The sequence below is a fragment of the Styela clava genome, chromosome 6 (assembly GCF_964204865.1).
Source record: "Styela clava chromosome 6, kaStyClav1.hap1.2, whole genome shotgun sequence".
In the NCBI taxonomy this organism is placed as follows: Eukaryota; Metazoa; Chordata; class Ascidiacea; order Stolidobranchia; family Styelidae; genus Styela; species Styela clava.
Genome location: NC_135255.1, coordinates 13,191,630 through 13,206,377, shown reverse-complemented (window position 1 = coordinate 13,206,377; position 14,748 = coordinate 13,191,630). Strand labels below are relative to the sequence as shown.

The following is a 14,748-nucleotide window of genomic DNA, read 5'->3' as shown; positions in this document are numbered from 1 at the left end:
CAACTTTCTGTAGAGTACGTGGTAAGTTTCTCCACTAGTCCTGCGTGTCGAGACTGGCTTCCTTGTTACTGTCACTTCTAGTGTCTAATTGAACGTGTAAAATCTTTGTTGCGTATTGTATTTAAACAGCGACGATGAAACAATATAAAAATAGATCGTAAAACAGTGTGGTCGTAGAGGCAGCATTCGATAAGTTTTCTAACATAAAATGACCAAGAATGAATGTTTTGACAAATCGCCGCACTTTTAAGATTACATCTTCAAATATAGTCGCAAAAATCATGTTTCAGTGTTAGTTCCATTTGTTTATAAAATTTTGTGACAAAAATGTTTGAACGGTGGATACAGGGATTTAATGACATATTTTCATCCAAAAACAAATCAACAACCCTGAAATTCCATATAATGCATATCACAATTAGAGCTGGCCATTTTCGAATATCTTGTGATTTCAACAACCTCGAATCGAATATTTTTTTTGAATCGAATCTTGAATACTTGAAAATATATAATTGTAAGCGACTTTTTTATTGTAATTGGTCCTCTCAACAAATGAATTACTGAAGACATAGAATACGTCACTCAGATAGATTACTGAGCGTTCACACACAATAAAAAACACGTTTTATTAATAACTCACTACATAAAATAGTCATATGTCAGAATTGCGTTGAAAAAATATGGCTTCAATGAAAAAAATATTGGGGAATCCACCTCGATCATTGGCGGAAAGAAAAAAAACAAGATGGCGGCAATTCGAAATTTTGCTCTGAACCGATTCGAATAATTTACTATTCGATTCGAAATTTCCATCCCTAATCACAATAACCCGTTTAAGTTCTGAACGGCATGACACACAAATAACGCGAAAAACAATCTAAACATGTCTAAAAGCAATAAACGTATATATATCATTTTTCATATAAGGGCAAAGTTGGTAAATTTCGTTTCGCTAATATTTCTCTAGCAGTTTTTATGAAATAATTTACAATATCTTTCGACTTTTGAGGATACGGATCGAAACTCAACGTCCTTTTCGGTCTCTTGAAATTTCCGCTTAAATTAGATTCAAGACAAATTAAACGCTCCTCGATGTTGTTTATAGGGTAGTTCAGAAAGTTGACAATCTTGCGAACTTCAGTGATAGGATCTTTGACGATGTCTTCAAAATATATCACTTGAACTTTTTCCATCTGTGCGTACAATTCAATTGACTTGAACCATTTTGGCATTTTGTACGATATGAAGTAAATCCATTCTGAAATATGCGGAATTGAGTCATTAAGCTGTAGAATAGCATATGGCTGTGATTAATAAGGATGCTGCAGTAATCTCACAAAGATCAAACAATAAGAAAAACCTTTGCATTTTTTTAATTTCAAGTTTTACTGGAGCGGGGTTGAAATATTTTTATGGACATATCGCAATATTTCGCTAACATCTATACAAAGATATTTTTTCTAAATTATATTTCTATTTATTGCAATGTTTTAGTATAATTGAAACAATAGAGCAATGATCAAGTATATATATGGACACGACATAGTATGAGTATCAAAATTACAGTACCGTTACTGTGGACTTTCCGACTTCGACTGACCACAAGATCACGTACCGCGGAGCCGACACTAGGTGCGGAACTTTTGATTTTGAGAGCGTTATCACACAAATATTTACGGTAAAAAAACGAATAGCGAAAACGAAAATTAAAAACAAATAACAACCTAATAGCAAAACGTGTGTCGTTTACGCTGATGATTCAACTATTTATTCTTTACAAATCAAGCGACAAACATACAGCAGTCCAAATCGAGGATTTTATTATTTAAATATTTTTTATTTTCGCGCAAGAAAATCTATCTAACCTGGAGTTTTAAACAAAGCTTCTTCCGCGTATCCAGTATGTCCTCCTCGAAAACGATTGAATTCTGCCATTATAGCATCATATGGACTACGTATAATTAAAATTGCTTCATCAAATTTTGTTGCTTCTTTTGGAACGATATAATGTGTTTTAATCACTGATGTGCGTCTGGAATTCCATGGCAAAATTTCTCCGATGAACCCTGCATGTGAACATGTCGCAAATAGGTATTTCTCTTATTATTAAACTTGAATTTTGTTTCATTTTCCAGCTTAAAAATGGGCTCCCAAATTATTACTCGAAGATGAAAATATCATTTCAATAATACAGTTGCCATAATCGCATATGAGAATTCCAACTAGATTCTAGAATGATCACCATGCTTACCGAGGCAAAATTAATGAAAACTGTTTCGTTGCAGTTTTTGCTCAAAAAAGCTGTAAACAGTCTGTCACTTGTGGGTATGGTTTTAACACCTCTGAAGTGTAACAGTTTGGCTTGCTCTATGTTATCCAGCTTAGGTATAAATTAAGACGCGAGACTAGGCTGAACAAAGCCTCTAATCACGTATATAATCATAAATCACCAATGAAATAATGAATAAAATTAATACAAATCTGTCATCACACCATGTTGGTATAAATCTACATCCGAATAAACGCTTCCTGTAAATATTCCTGTTGCCTCTTCGATCAGATATCTCACCCAGGTGTTGCCTGATCCAGGGAAACTCATTAGCGACACTAATCGTCCGACTGTTGGAGGCAAGAAATTTCTGACGTCGCACCTTTTGTCTTCTGCATTTGTCCGCATAATTCTCACATATTCACACGGTGCTCCGCCATGGCATTCTGCTTCGTCGCACAAAGCATCGTTTACAGAAGGTCCCATTTCGCGAAGTGTGAGCCTGTTTCCAGGAAAAGTACTTGATCAACATAGGATGTGAAAGAGTTATTTTTAGAAAATTAAATAAAGAACGCGGTTGGGTTCTGTTATGTGTTAGGCAAATCTGGGAAATTCAGTGTAGTACTCGTATTTTTATTCCGGGAGCGTATTAGCAGCACGTCCTAATGTTTGGTTACCAATTTGGGAATAGTTATCAGGCAAGGGTATTAAAATGCATGCCTTGTACAGTAAAAGAGTCCATATTTATTGATGTATTGCATCATGGTTCAAATTCATCTGATTTTGGAAATACGTTTCCATGGTGACCCAACTGGACGGTGCCCGGAGTCATATTTTTGTATGTAATGAATGTTTTTTTTTCTTGTTGTTGCTGTAAACTTTTTTTTATTTTCAATATTTGACTTTTATTCTCTCCCTGATAACTGTTAGACTTAACCACATGTGTCGCTGCTTGATAACCGGTATTGTTTTCCGCGCCCCCGTTCACCCTGTAATATCGTTTTTACGTTTGTTTTTTATTTTGTTTGTGCAAAGTGTATTTAGATGATGGTAAAAAAATAAAAATACTGATTACTGATCAAATTGCAAGTCTAATATACATACCTCTCGTCGAATTGTCCACACTGACATATTCCCGGATTTGTCCATGCTGCACTTGGATAAGCATTAGTTTCACACTGTAGTAGACATTCCCCAATGGTTAGGGCAGAATCCATGTAAGAGCCAAATATCTCATTCATTTTTTCTTGTCGGGGAAAGCACCCGATGCCACTTTGTTTTATGGTGTCCATGGTTATGAAGGCTTAAAAAAAATAAGTATATTTAATTATCCTGTTTCATTTTTAAGATATATATACAACAATTTTTTACGTATTGATTATTTGAAAACATATGAATTATAGGCTCATTTTTTCGGTATGAGATCAATATCATTTTTGTATCGATTATTATCCGAAAACACCATAACGATGTGGTTTATACAACATAGTAACAAAATTGTTGAGAACGTACAAATACATATTTGAGATCAACATACCATTAGGTGAGAACTTAACAATTCTGTAAACATCTTCAAATCCAGCACCACACGTTATGCTATGATCCGTCATTAACATAATTGGCATTGATTTGTAGAGAGAAATTCCACATGAACATCTCTTTCCTGTTCCGTCATAGGCCACCCAATCTTTATATCTAGTAGCAAGATGTCGATGGTTTTACTTCATGTGTTTGACCAATGGGAATATATACATTCTCATTTGTTTGACGGAAATGGAATTGAAATTTTGAGCAACGGATACATGTCTACGAACGCCGATGATGGTATTTAGAACATATTCCATAGAGAACATAACTTTTGTGCAAAACGTCATAGAATTCTGAAACTTTTGGGTACAATCATACACATACAGAAGTTCAGGTGTAAACCTAAGGTTCCGTTTTTCGGTCAACCAGTATTAATTGTGATCTTCCTGGTCAATTTTGTCAGATTGACAATTTATCTCGAATGTTAGTAAGAAAATTTTTGATAAATTTTACAAGAGAAATCAGCTATAATAATAATATATTAGAAATCAGGGCATGACTGTAGAATTATGCAGATTCAATTTGGATTTATAAGCTTGGTTCATGTTTATGTACGTATATATAGTAAGTGAACTCAATTGCTTCATTTAATTTACTATACTGACTCAACTTACAATTTTCCACATCTTTCTAAACAATCTCCTATGTCGCCGTGAAAATTTGTGGTGACATTTGGACTTGTGAGTATGGCAAATCTAGCTTTCCTGAAGCAACCAATATGTTGAACTAGAAAAGAGAAAATTTGTTTGTACCATTATACAAAACATTTTAGGATTAAAAACGTTTCTCCTCATTGGTATTTTCAAATATGTATTCAGTCATTCATAACAATTTGTAAGTTTATACTGTTATAAGGATGACATACAGACTTTATATTTCATTTTGCTTTTCGATCTGAACGAATGTATGGCCGAGACCCGCAACTCTTTAGTTGAGAGGATCCGAATGTTTCACGCATGGCATTCATAACAAGGTCATCTACTAAGTTTTTTACATTGTGGTAGTGGTAGTGCATGCTATCTACAATAATTTTGGCTATGGCTTTATAAAAAGTACCAACTAAACGCTCGTTTACTACCGAGTAAAATTACGTGCATATATTGTTACAAATAAATTTATTACCTTTCCATCTGTCGGTAATAGTGAAAACTTGTCCCAGGTTCACAGTTGTGATTGGAGGGACCGTACTGCTAAGTTTTATTTTCCTGATGTATTTCTCTATTTTTCCTTTAGGAGCTTTCCATCCTGCGAACTGTTTTTCCGTATCTTTGAGTAACCGTGTTGGGTCATACCAAGGGATTTGTGTTGTTGTCGTTTGCTTTGTAGTTGTAGTGATTAGTGAACTTATCTTTTCTGTCGTCTGCTGTAGAATTTTCAATTCAATGCTAGATAATTCCTCTCGCAGTTTTAACTTAGCTGGGGGTTTTGCAACTTTATTATTGAAATACCCACTATCATATGACATCAATAAAATACCTGTTGCAAAACCTACTGTCACAATCGGTAAAATGTAATTCTTTTGTACGAAATGCACAATTCTATAAAGCAATACTTTAGAACACATGTTCACACACTATAGCAGCAAATATTAATATGATACGCTTGAAAGAGACATGTCGAACGAGGCGAACCAGATTGCATCCCCTCGGGGTAATTGCGCTTTTAACACCAAGTCAAGCCAACCCGATTATGATAATATTATTCTTTTGTACACATAATCAGGTTCTGGAAATTAACGAAGATAATTCACACAATTGCACGTTGAAAATCAAATTACCAATAGAAGTTAAAATGTCATCTACCGGTACAAATGTTTGATATAACCCATTTAATGACACAATTCGACTTCTTTCAAAGTCACACTAATCTGGGTATTCGTTAATCTCTAAGCAGTAGGCTTCCTTCCAATTTCTGCTTGCCGCCCACTGGATATCGTAAGTCTAAAGTAGTTTTACACCAAGAAACTATTCTACATAGCATTACCATAGAATATGCTTTTGTATTCGTTTGTTTTTGTCACGTTTATTCAGGAGTTTATTGTGTATATCACTGGTTCCCAACCGATTTAAACATTCCTTTCTTGGCCTATTTTGAGCTTCTAATTTCTCCCCTACTACGCAAAAACCTTTCCTTGTACATGAACTTTTGCTTGCATGAACATCAACTTTTGCTCGAATGTCGTATTCCTTGACGCAGGGGCCCGTAACTAGTTTGTGGCGCGACCCCAATTTTTTTTTATGATTTCTTGCGTCCCAAGCATTTGGTAAACATGTAATTAGTTATCGATTTTAAGACTATTATTGAAACTAGCAAATTTCTTGCACCAAATTATATGAAACTTAGCACATAAAATCTCGTTATCTGATTATTGAACAATTCTACACAGCTACTGCTAACCTGGTATTGCTACGAAACAATGCAATTGACTACGTAGTGAGATAATAACAATGCAAACAACTACGTAAAGAATGTTTTCCCGACTTTCAATTCGCGGAAAATTATTTCTATACACTCTATCAGTGTAAAATTGTCGGTACTCATTTCAAGAGTGGTTTTACGAGTTGGCGCCTATAAACCGGTTTATATGTTTCAACCAGTGGTGAGATTCAAATTTTTTGTCAGCCGGTTCCAAGTTATATTTTTCAGCCGGTTCTGTTACAAAAAGTCATATAAATAAACTGATTATTTTAAATTACGTCCTAATTAACGTTTTAAAATAATGGTTAAGTAAGCATTATTATGTCAAAATTAGCATCGAAATTTTTGATGATATTGAGGATTGTCTATATTGCTGTATTATATACTCGTTGACAATAAACTTAAAAATCTAAAGGTGTATGACCTACTGAAAACAAATGCTTGAATGTTAATATTCTCTATAAAATGCTGTTATTCTATAGAAAAAAATAACCACCAGAAATCTTTATCAAAGAAAAAAAAAAGCTTACTGAAATTAAATTCAAATTTTGCAGTTTTTACATATTTCCAAATGACAACCTGATAGTTATCAATTTCTTTATCTGTATTTTACTGCTAACAGTCAAACTAAAATGCACCAGTCGTGTCATGACTTGTACTAATGTCGCAACAATTCAATTTCCCGACAAACAATCACAAAAGGAAAATTACTACAATTATAAAAAATTAACGCAATGTATAACTGTTACGTGCGAACTTGATCATTTCACATTCTGAAAAAAAACACGTGAGATACTTGATCTCAAAAATCGCCGTGTCAGATAAGATGCAAAAATCTATTGACAGTAACCAGTAATGCTAACAGGTTCGCGGATCTCATAGAATTCCGTGAGACGGTGCTATAGAACCGGTGCGAACCGGCTGAATCCCACCACAGGTTTCAACCCATTATTTTTATTCAAAACTTTCAACAACCTTTCATTTAAATGTATCGGTAGAAAAGTTTAGCCTAGTCTATCAGATCTATTCCTAGAATAATTTTTGATTACTGCAATTAAAATAAATCTCCTACGGAGACACCAAAACACAACTAAAAACTAACCAATAGCACTCGAAAACGAGGTAACGAGTGACGCAAAAGTGTCTGAGCTGCTTCTAAAACGTTTATTGTTACGTTCAATTTTGCACTTATGCCGATTGGCCAATGTTACGGCAGTGAATATAGATGTTGAACATCGATAAGTAAAATTAGAGGTTTACAAATTGTAGTACATAAATACGATACACTGACACGATGCTTATATTTATGGAAAATTTAATTGTTGCGCGACCCAGAGTGGAGGGTTTCGCGACTCAAATTTGCGGACCCCTTTGGCTTGACCGACGGACGACCCTCGAACAACTTCTGCAGTATGCGAGAGTTATTGTCTCACTCCAAGAGTACTGTGATCGTTTTTATTCGCAGCGGTAGCAGTGGCGTCATAATGCCCATTTTTTCAAATTCCAAGCTGGAAAAGAATCGGGCGAACAGGAAATAGTAAATTAGATAATGAGAGTTGAGCAGTCATGTAACATTCATGGTTTAAGAATATTTATTTTCTGCTGTTTGGATAATACATGAATACTTGGCAAGGTTATTTGAAAAATTTTCAACATTTGAGACTGAAAATTAGGCTGGCCTCAGGTCAGAATTTTATGATTCGAATAAATCCTAAATAAATGATGAACAATGCATGCAATTTTGTATGCGTATGTGTAGTTATCTACATATTCAGTACTCATTTGTTTTTGTGAATGACCTTATTACCGATCAGTCGATCGCGAGCTATTTTGAAGATTTTAGTCAATGATGTCCCCCCCGACACCCCCCCCCCCCCCCCCATAGCCCATTGGTTAGCTAATTACGATTCACAAATATTTTTTATACTTATATGTTATACAGTCGTGTTCTAGAATCTAGAAAAAATATACAGTGAAGCGAAAAGCAAGGCTTATTAATGATGGCTAGGTATTATTTACAAAGAATAGATGCAAGTACGTAGATAAGGCATTTCGACTTGAAACGACGTCAACATCAACGACTTGTAATTTGATAAAAACAATCATCAAACCATAGGACACGCACAATAACAATAATTTTATTTTATTTTCCGAAATAAACAAGACATGAGAATCAAACATATTCAACACTACATTTTATTTTCATCACGCAGTAATATTCAATTTTAATCTTGTATCTTATCACAGTAAATTTTGTTGTTTATTGCGTTAACACATATTGCCACGTTGATCAAAATTTATATAGAAGTGATTAGCAAGAAGTAATATTAAAATTCACCAGATTTCAATGCCTTAAAAATAAGTTCTTCGTAATATTTTGAAAACTGTCAATAAACGGATTTTAAATAAAGGCACTTCATATTTTCTTTTAACCAAACTTTGTTGGTGATTTCTTAGATAGCTGAACATCGTGCTACGAATCGAATAAAATATTGAAATGTTTTTAGACACCCGGTCTGAATGTTAACGTTTTCGATGAGACTTCAAATTTCTTTATTATGCTTGGAAAGTTTAAAATTTCATGTTATTTTTAGCATCACTTTTTATTTCAACGTATTTCGGAGGTGCTTCAATCTTGTTAGAAACGACATTCAAGTACGATGGTAGTTTTGCGGCAGGTGGAGTTGGCGAACCTCTTGCCATATTGCATTTTGGAGCAATTTCACACACGGTAACAACGGATTGGTATGATTTGGGTTTGTTGATGCTTATTTTCTTTTGAGGAGGTACCGGTGTAGCACGAATAACAAGATGTCGATACGTATTGACCCGCCTATAACGTGCGCATGCACAAATTGATAGAAGAATAAAGAAAATTGGTGAAACTATTCCTGCAGCAATCGTTGATGACGAGTAATCGTCAATGTCGGTGTTCCCATCATAGTTAATACCTCTTTCATCTTCGTATTCATTATGGTCATTCCAGTTTTCGGTTGTCAATGTGTTCTCAGTAGAGAAAACCCATGAATTCAATTTTTCATCGTTTTCATAATTGATCCAATCCATTGTGTCCGAAGAGGCGATTGATGAAATTGTACTACCTGTCAATGTGTTCTCAGTAGAGAAAACCCATGAATTTAATTTTTCATCGTTTTCATAATTGATCCAATCCATTGTGTCCGAAGAGGCGATTGATGAAATTGTACTACCTGTCAATGTGTTCTCAGTAGAGAAAACCCATGAATTCAATTTTTCATCGTTTTCATAATTGATCCAATCCATTGTGTCCGAAGAGGCGATTGATGAAATTGTACTATCTGCCTCGTCGACTGGGCCGTTCCATGGATCATCTAAGTCAGCAACTCTCAATTCATTATTTTCTGATGCGTCTGGAGAAGTAGACAACGACAATGTTTCATCGTCGTCAGCCATTAAATCAGCGTTCCCATTGCTATCAACCGATAACCCAACGCTTTCAGACAATGAAATACTATCTCCGACTCCATCGGACAAGACAATAGTGTTATTCAACTCTTCCGTTAAAACAATGTTGCTTGCGCTGGGCGTTGCTGATGAGTCTGACTCTTCAATTTCACCAATTTCAGTATATTTCTCAATTTCAGCTTCTTCGATTTGTGACAGTGTGTTGTTTTCTTCGCCATCTTCCGATGTATCAAATCCATCACTGACCTCAGGCAAATTATCATATTCCGTCGATGACATGGTACTATTTTCTTCAACCAAGATTACGCCGTTTTTGCCCAAATCTGAGTCAGAAGAATCCTCTGAATTCCAGGAACTGTCATCGTTCTCCTCGTCAAATTCCTCGGTAAGATCTTCATCATAATAGTAACTGTAAAGATCCTCAACAGCTAAACTACCTCGAAATTCTTTTAAATCTTCTAACGCATCAGTCAAACCTTCGATGATTTCCAAAATTTCATTTTTCTGTGTATTCAGGATTTCCACGTCAGAATTTCTAAAAAATAAAATACGAAGATATTGATATAATGAATCGATAAAAGTAATTCGGCTAAAATTAACATATGCTGTTTCCTATTTTGAGGTTTATTATTGGACATGTAGGTAGAAAGATAATACAAAGCTTATAATATTACGTTTTATATTCTAGAATCCCACCTTTGATTAGAATCTGCTGATTCTGTATCGTCAGTGTAGATTCCTTCATCTTTATGCTTCATTTGCATTTCATCAATTTTGCTTCCGAGTTTTGAGATTAGATTCTGGGCTTCATCCAATTGTTCAGTCACAAATTGCTCTGATCGGTCAAGAGCATCCTAAAATTATATAAATGGGAATACTAGTTTGATTGTAAATTTTTAGTTGTTAGTAATATACAATGTTTTGTAAAACTGTGCTGTACACCTCAACCGATTGCAACAGCAAACACCATTAGGACCATCACAACCACTTCGATTGCCAGACTGATTTCTTAGTTGTGAGACCTAACTTCATTTCGGATACTAGAAAATATGGAAGAATACTCCAAACCAGAAAGATTCCTTTTGTTCGAATGCATAAATGGGCTTTGCGCCAGAACACTTTCAAATCGAATGAAGAAACGTTTGATAAAATATATTTTTGAAAACGTATTCCAAAACAACGTATTTTGAATATGAGAATGAAGAAAATGAATGTTATATACTTGAAGTGAAATATTGTGTTCTTCTGGATCAATCTCTATCGGTATTTTCACGGTTTCCTCGCCTTCCATAACCGCCAATTCTAGCGCTTTCATAAATATCTATAAAAAAGAAAAAGTAAGATTTGACATCGCGCTCTATATTATATATACTGCCTCGTGTACATATTTTCGATTTTGATGAAAATTGGAATGGAACTTTACGAACATATTACGTCTCGATAAAATGAAACATTAAAATACTATTTTAAGGTGTGAGTAAATGGCGGTGCAATGTGACCCTTACCTAATACATATTAAGTAGTATACACTTTTATTAATTTTTATATTTGCAGAATTTTATGCATTAAAAACCGTTTTCTTTGATCAAAATCTATCTAACGATTAATACCTCAACTCCATCGGCATTCCCAGATAATTCTTCGAATCTTGCTGTTATGTTTTCAGAATCTACATTTGAACCTTCGTAATCGTATTCTGTATTTTCGTAATCATCAAAATTTTCTCCAATAAATTTACCCTGTTTAACCTGGTACAGAAAATTGATTTAAACCTAAGTTATTAAAAGATTTTGCAAAAAAAAAATGACTTTCATATTACAAACTCTAACTAACAACTGCAACTGAACCATTACCAATCAGAATCAGACTTATCGTAGACCGAACATGTTGCGTATTTTCACGACAAAGTGCATATACAAATAAAGCTAATAAGTTTATTCATCAAATTTAAAAAAATTGAAGAATCGTTGTTTCAACATCGTTAGAATACTTCCCATCGTACATTAACATATTACTTCAGTTCTGCATTACATGCACAATGCTGTCTGAATATATGCCAAAGTTCAGAAACCAATCTAGTAAGAATAGATTGTGAAATTCATAAAAAGAAACGAAATCATAGTAGTCACCTGATAGTCCGATGCTGAAACAAGTGCAAGAAGCACAGTAAAACACGCCGATACAACAGACGTCTTCATATCTACAACTGAAAATGAAATATGAAATCATACACGATATGTTAGTTATATTAGGTAATAACTGGCAACGTATCGAAGCATATACCAAACGCACTATTGGCTAGGCATTGATTGACCGCTGCTTTCGCAGAATTCTCTGTGACGCTAAAAATTTGACATTTTCAATTCGACAGACATGCTGGCATTTAGTAAACTTATTCCGGATTAAATCTGCTGATCTATCATTCGTTTAAAAATATAATCCAATTTTTGTAAACTGAACTTGTATGATTCTTTTGAACTGCGGCAAAACGATAAATAAATTTAATCTCAAATTTATCATATTTTTGAGTATGTTAATATGGATCAAGTTTAAATGGGAAAAATGATCAAAATTTGTAGGTGTTTTTGCTAACGCTATATTTTTCGAAATTTAAACAAATGCTTTGTAGTAACAGATGTAAAACAAAATTTTGGATGAAAAAAGAATTGACATAGCATTTGTTTAACATCACTATCTTTATGTTTCAAAGCGTAGATATTAAGTGAAATTTCATGTTTATCCGAAAGGAAGTATTGGGAAATTGAGACACCGCATGATACTATTTTTAGTGGATCACATTTTAAATAATGTGCTTGTTTTTTTCATTGCACTTATTAGACTCTTTTGTTAACAACTCGAACAAATATGGAAACCGCTGCATTCCCTTATCTAATACATATAAACACTAAATTTATAAAAACTTCATTGCGAATCTGTGTCCACTAATACGAGTTTAAATTTTAAAATGTAACACTTCCTGTACTTTACTATAGCGTTTCAATCAATATTGCACTGAGGTATTTCCGTGCATTGAGGTATTTCGACATTGGCTTGAAACCTTTTTTTCGGTAACAGAATCAAAATTTTCGACGGAGTGTCCAAATGATTGATTTTTCAAAATAGCGTATGCCATGTAATTGTATATATTATACATTTGTACTTTTCCGATCAAGATTTATCTAGTTCTTGCTAGTTTAATTAAGTATTCAGAAATACAATTAAAAAATAGTTTTTTAAAAATGATATAAATTATGAAGATTGCAAAGCTTGTTGTTGAGATATTAAAACCTTGCTAACATATTTAATATATGGACTTGGACATTACCTTAAAATATTTATTTACAAAAAAATTCACCACTTATTTTAAATATTATACATCATGATTTTAATGACCATATAAGTTCATTTGAAACTAACAATGATACCATCGACATTTAAAAATATATAACAATAAAAATAACTGGCCAATATATTATTAAACGTAGTTACTTTCACTTGTATAATCAATAGAAAATTTTAGTTTTTAAAATTGTTGAACATAAATGGGCAGTGACACGGAGGTTGTTTCCGATATTGACGCAATTTGGCATTCATTGTGCAAATATATGGATCTTTTTTGATTTGGCATATTTGTTTAATTTTATATCAATCATTATATAAATTGTTCATAACTTCAACGCGGTTTTACATGACTTCCGTTACTTTATTGATTGGATTTATCCGTTATATGATTATTTTCATAATTATATTGTACTTGAATATTTTGACGTACATTTTTATATATAGATGTAAAATAGTTCTTACCACTGTCCTGTCCAATAAGTTTCCCACTTGCTTTTTGTCTCTGACAAATTATTAATCGCAATTAAACTGGAAGAAAAATACAAATAAGTTATGATTAATCTCGTTGTTAAATTATGAAAATAATGTTTCAAACAGAATACCAAATCAAAAACTCTAAAAGCTTACTAACCCCCTCTACCTAGGGTTTCAATGTCACTGTAATTTACTCGAAATACTAAAATATTTACCGGATTAATTACCTTTTGTCGCTGTTTACGTTTAAGTCGATAATTCCTTTCCTGATTTGTCTACGAAAATTATTTCTCTCAAACGCGCGAACAAGGTTTTGAATGTTAGGTTAGGAATTATTGTGTTTAAAAGAATCGAAACCTATCCAAGTTTTCCTAATTTACTACATCATAGGTGATGTTGTCGATAAGGTTATTTAATCCAAGATGTTTCTATCTCTTTACGACAACAGAATCTATGCATAACACACAAACGCATCCTACATTGAACTAATGTAGATGGCTGAATATATTATTCTGGGATAATCGCTTGACTGACAGCTGTCTGATAATATACATATATATATATATATGTTTTTTATAAGTAATATTGGCTAAAATATGAATAAGGTAACTAAATCCCCCTTCTAAATAACGCTATTTCGACACTTTCCAAATTACCCATATAGTGACAGTCGTAAACATGTCACTCAAGAGTCTACACAAGACAAAAATTATTTGATTTTGATGCGAAAAATCTTACAACGACGTTTTTTGTCGTGGACGTCAATTGAGATACCACTGCTAAATTCAGAAACTCGTGATATTTCTCATGTCCCTGAGGCGATACTCTTCCATTTCGTCAAGCCAAAATCGCGAGTTTTGATCTTCAACAAAGCACTTTTGCGGGCTAAGAACATAAAATTCGTTTTACGTTAAGTACACGTTCAAAAAATCGAGAAAAACTTACTGAATGTGGGAGGAGTGTCGAATCACTTACAATCAGAATCAAGTGAATTTTGAAACTGTTCAAACGCGGCGAATTTTTCATATTTTCCAATATGTTTTACAATAAACGAATAATGTAAACAAAGTGTAGAGAGAAAAATTTGGTATTTTTCCAGTTTATGAATCTGTTTAAAACTAGATTTTGCAAATAACATATTCAGCATGTTACCGTTTCATGTACTCTACCCAGAATAGACATTTGTGGGCCAGTCTGATCTCTCAAATTTACAT

At 33.6% G+C, this 14,748-nt stretch overlaps 2 protein-coding genes across 3 annotated transcripts; both read right to left on the bottom strand.

Moving 5' to 3' along the window:
- Nucleotides 1-102: 102 nt before the first annotated feature.
- Nucleotides 103-5,469, bottom strand: LOC120331656 (sialate:O-sulfotransferase 1-like). 2 transcript variants are annotated; one of them, XM_039398778.2, is made up of 7 exons: nt 4,979-5,469; nt 4,471-4,582; nt 3,807-3,964; nt 3,374-3,572; nt 2,494-2,789; nt 1,866-2,066; nt 103-1,258 (listed from the first exon to the last, which is right to left on the bottom strand). In XM_039398778.2, the coding sequence occupies exons 1-7, from the start codon at nt 5,418-5,420 to the stop codon at nt 912-914; spliced, it is 1,755 nt and encodes a 584-aa protein (XP_039254712.2). In that variant the 5' UTR covers nt 5,421-5,469; the 3' UTR covers nt 103-911. The 2 variants fall into 2 exon arrangements, with proteins under 2 accessions (XP_039254712.2, XP_039254713.2); XM_039398779.2 differs by having other exon boundaries at nt 2,494-2,771; nt 4,979-5,466.
- A 2,686-nt stretch (nt 5,470-8,155) lies between these two features.
- LOC120331107 (uncharacterized) lies at nt 8,156-14,339 on the bottom strand. Its single transcript, XM_039398142.2, has 7 exons — nt 14,273-14,339; nt 13,523-13,588; nt 11,848-11,924; nt 11,329-11,466; nt 10,941-11,039; nt 10,415-10,572; nt 8,156-10,253 (listed from the first exon to the last, which is right to left on the bottom strand). Exons 3-7 carry the CDS (start codon nt 11,914-11,916, stop codon nt 8,846-8,848), a joined length of 1,872 nt encoding a protein of 623 aa, XP_039254076.2. The 5' UTR covers nt 11,917-11,924; nt 13,523-13,588; nt 14,273-14,339; the 3' UTR covers nt 8,156-8,845.
- Nucleotides 14,340-14,748: the final 409 nt, after the last annotated feature.

Coding starts and splice junctions, on each gene's coding strand:
- LOC120331107 (XM_039398142.2), bottom strand. CDS start 11,916: ATGAAGACGTCTGTTGTATCGGCGTGTTTTACTGTGCTTCTTGCACTT. Junction 11,467..11,847: donor TTTCAGCATCGGACTATCAG/GTGACTACTATG, acceptor TTTCTGTACCAG/GTTAAACAGGGTAAATTTAT. Junction 10,254..10,414: donor TCAGCAGATTCTAATCAAAG/GTGGGATTCTAG, acceptor TTTATTTTTTAG/AAATTCTGACGTGGAAATCC.
- LOC120331656 (XM_039398778.2), bottom strand. CDS start 5,420: ATGTGTTCTAAAGTATTGCTTTATAGAATTGTGCATTTCGTACAAAAG. Junction 2,790..3,373: donor TGTGGACAATTCGACGAGAG/GTATGTATATTA, acceptor ATGTTGATCAAG/TACTTTTCCTGGAAACAGGC. Junction 2,067..2,493: donor TGTAGATTTATACCAACATG/GTGTGATGACAG, acceptor GTTCACATGCAG/GGTTCATCGGAGAAATTTTG.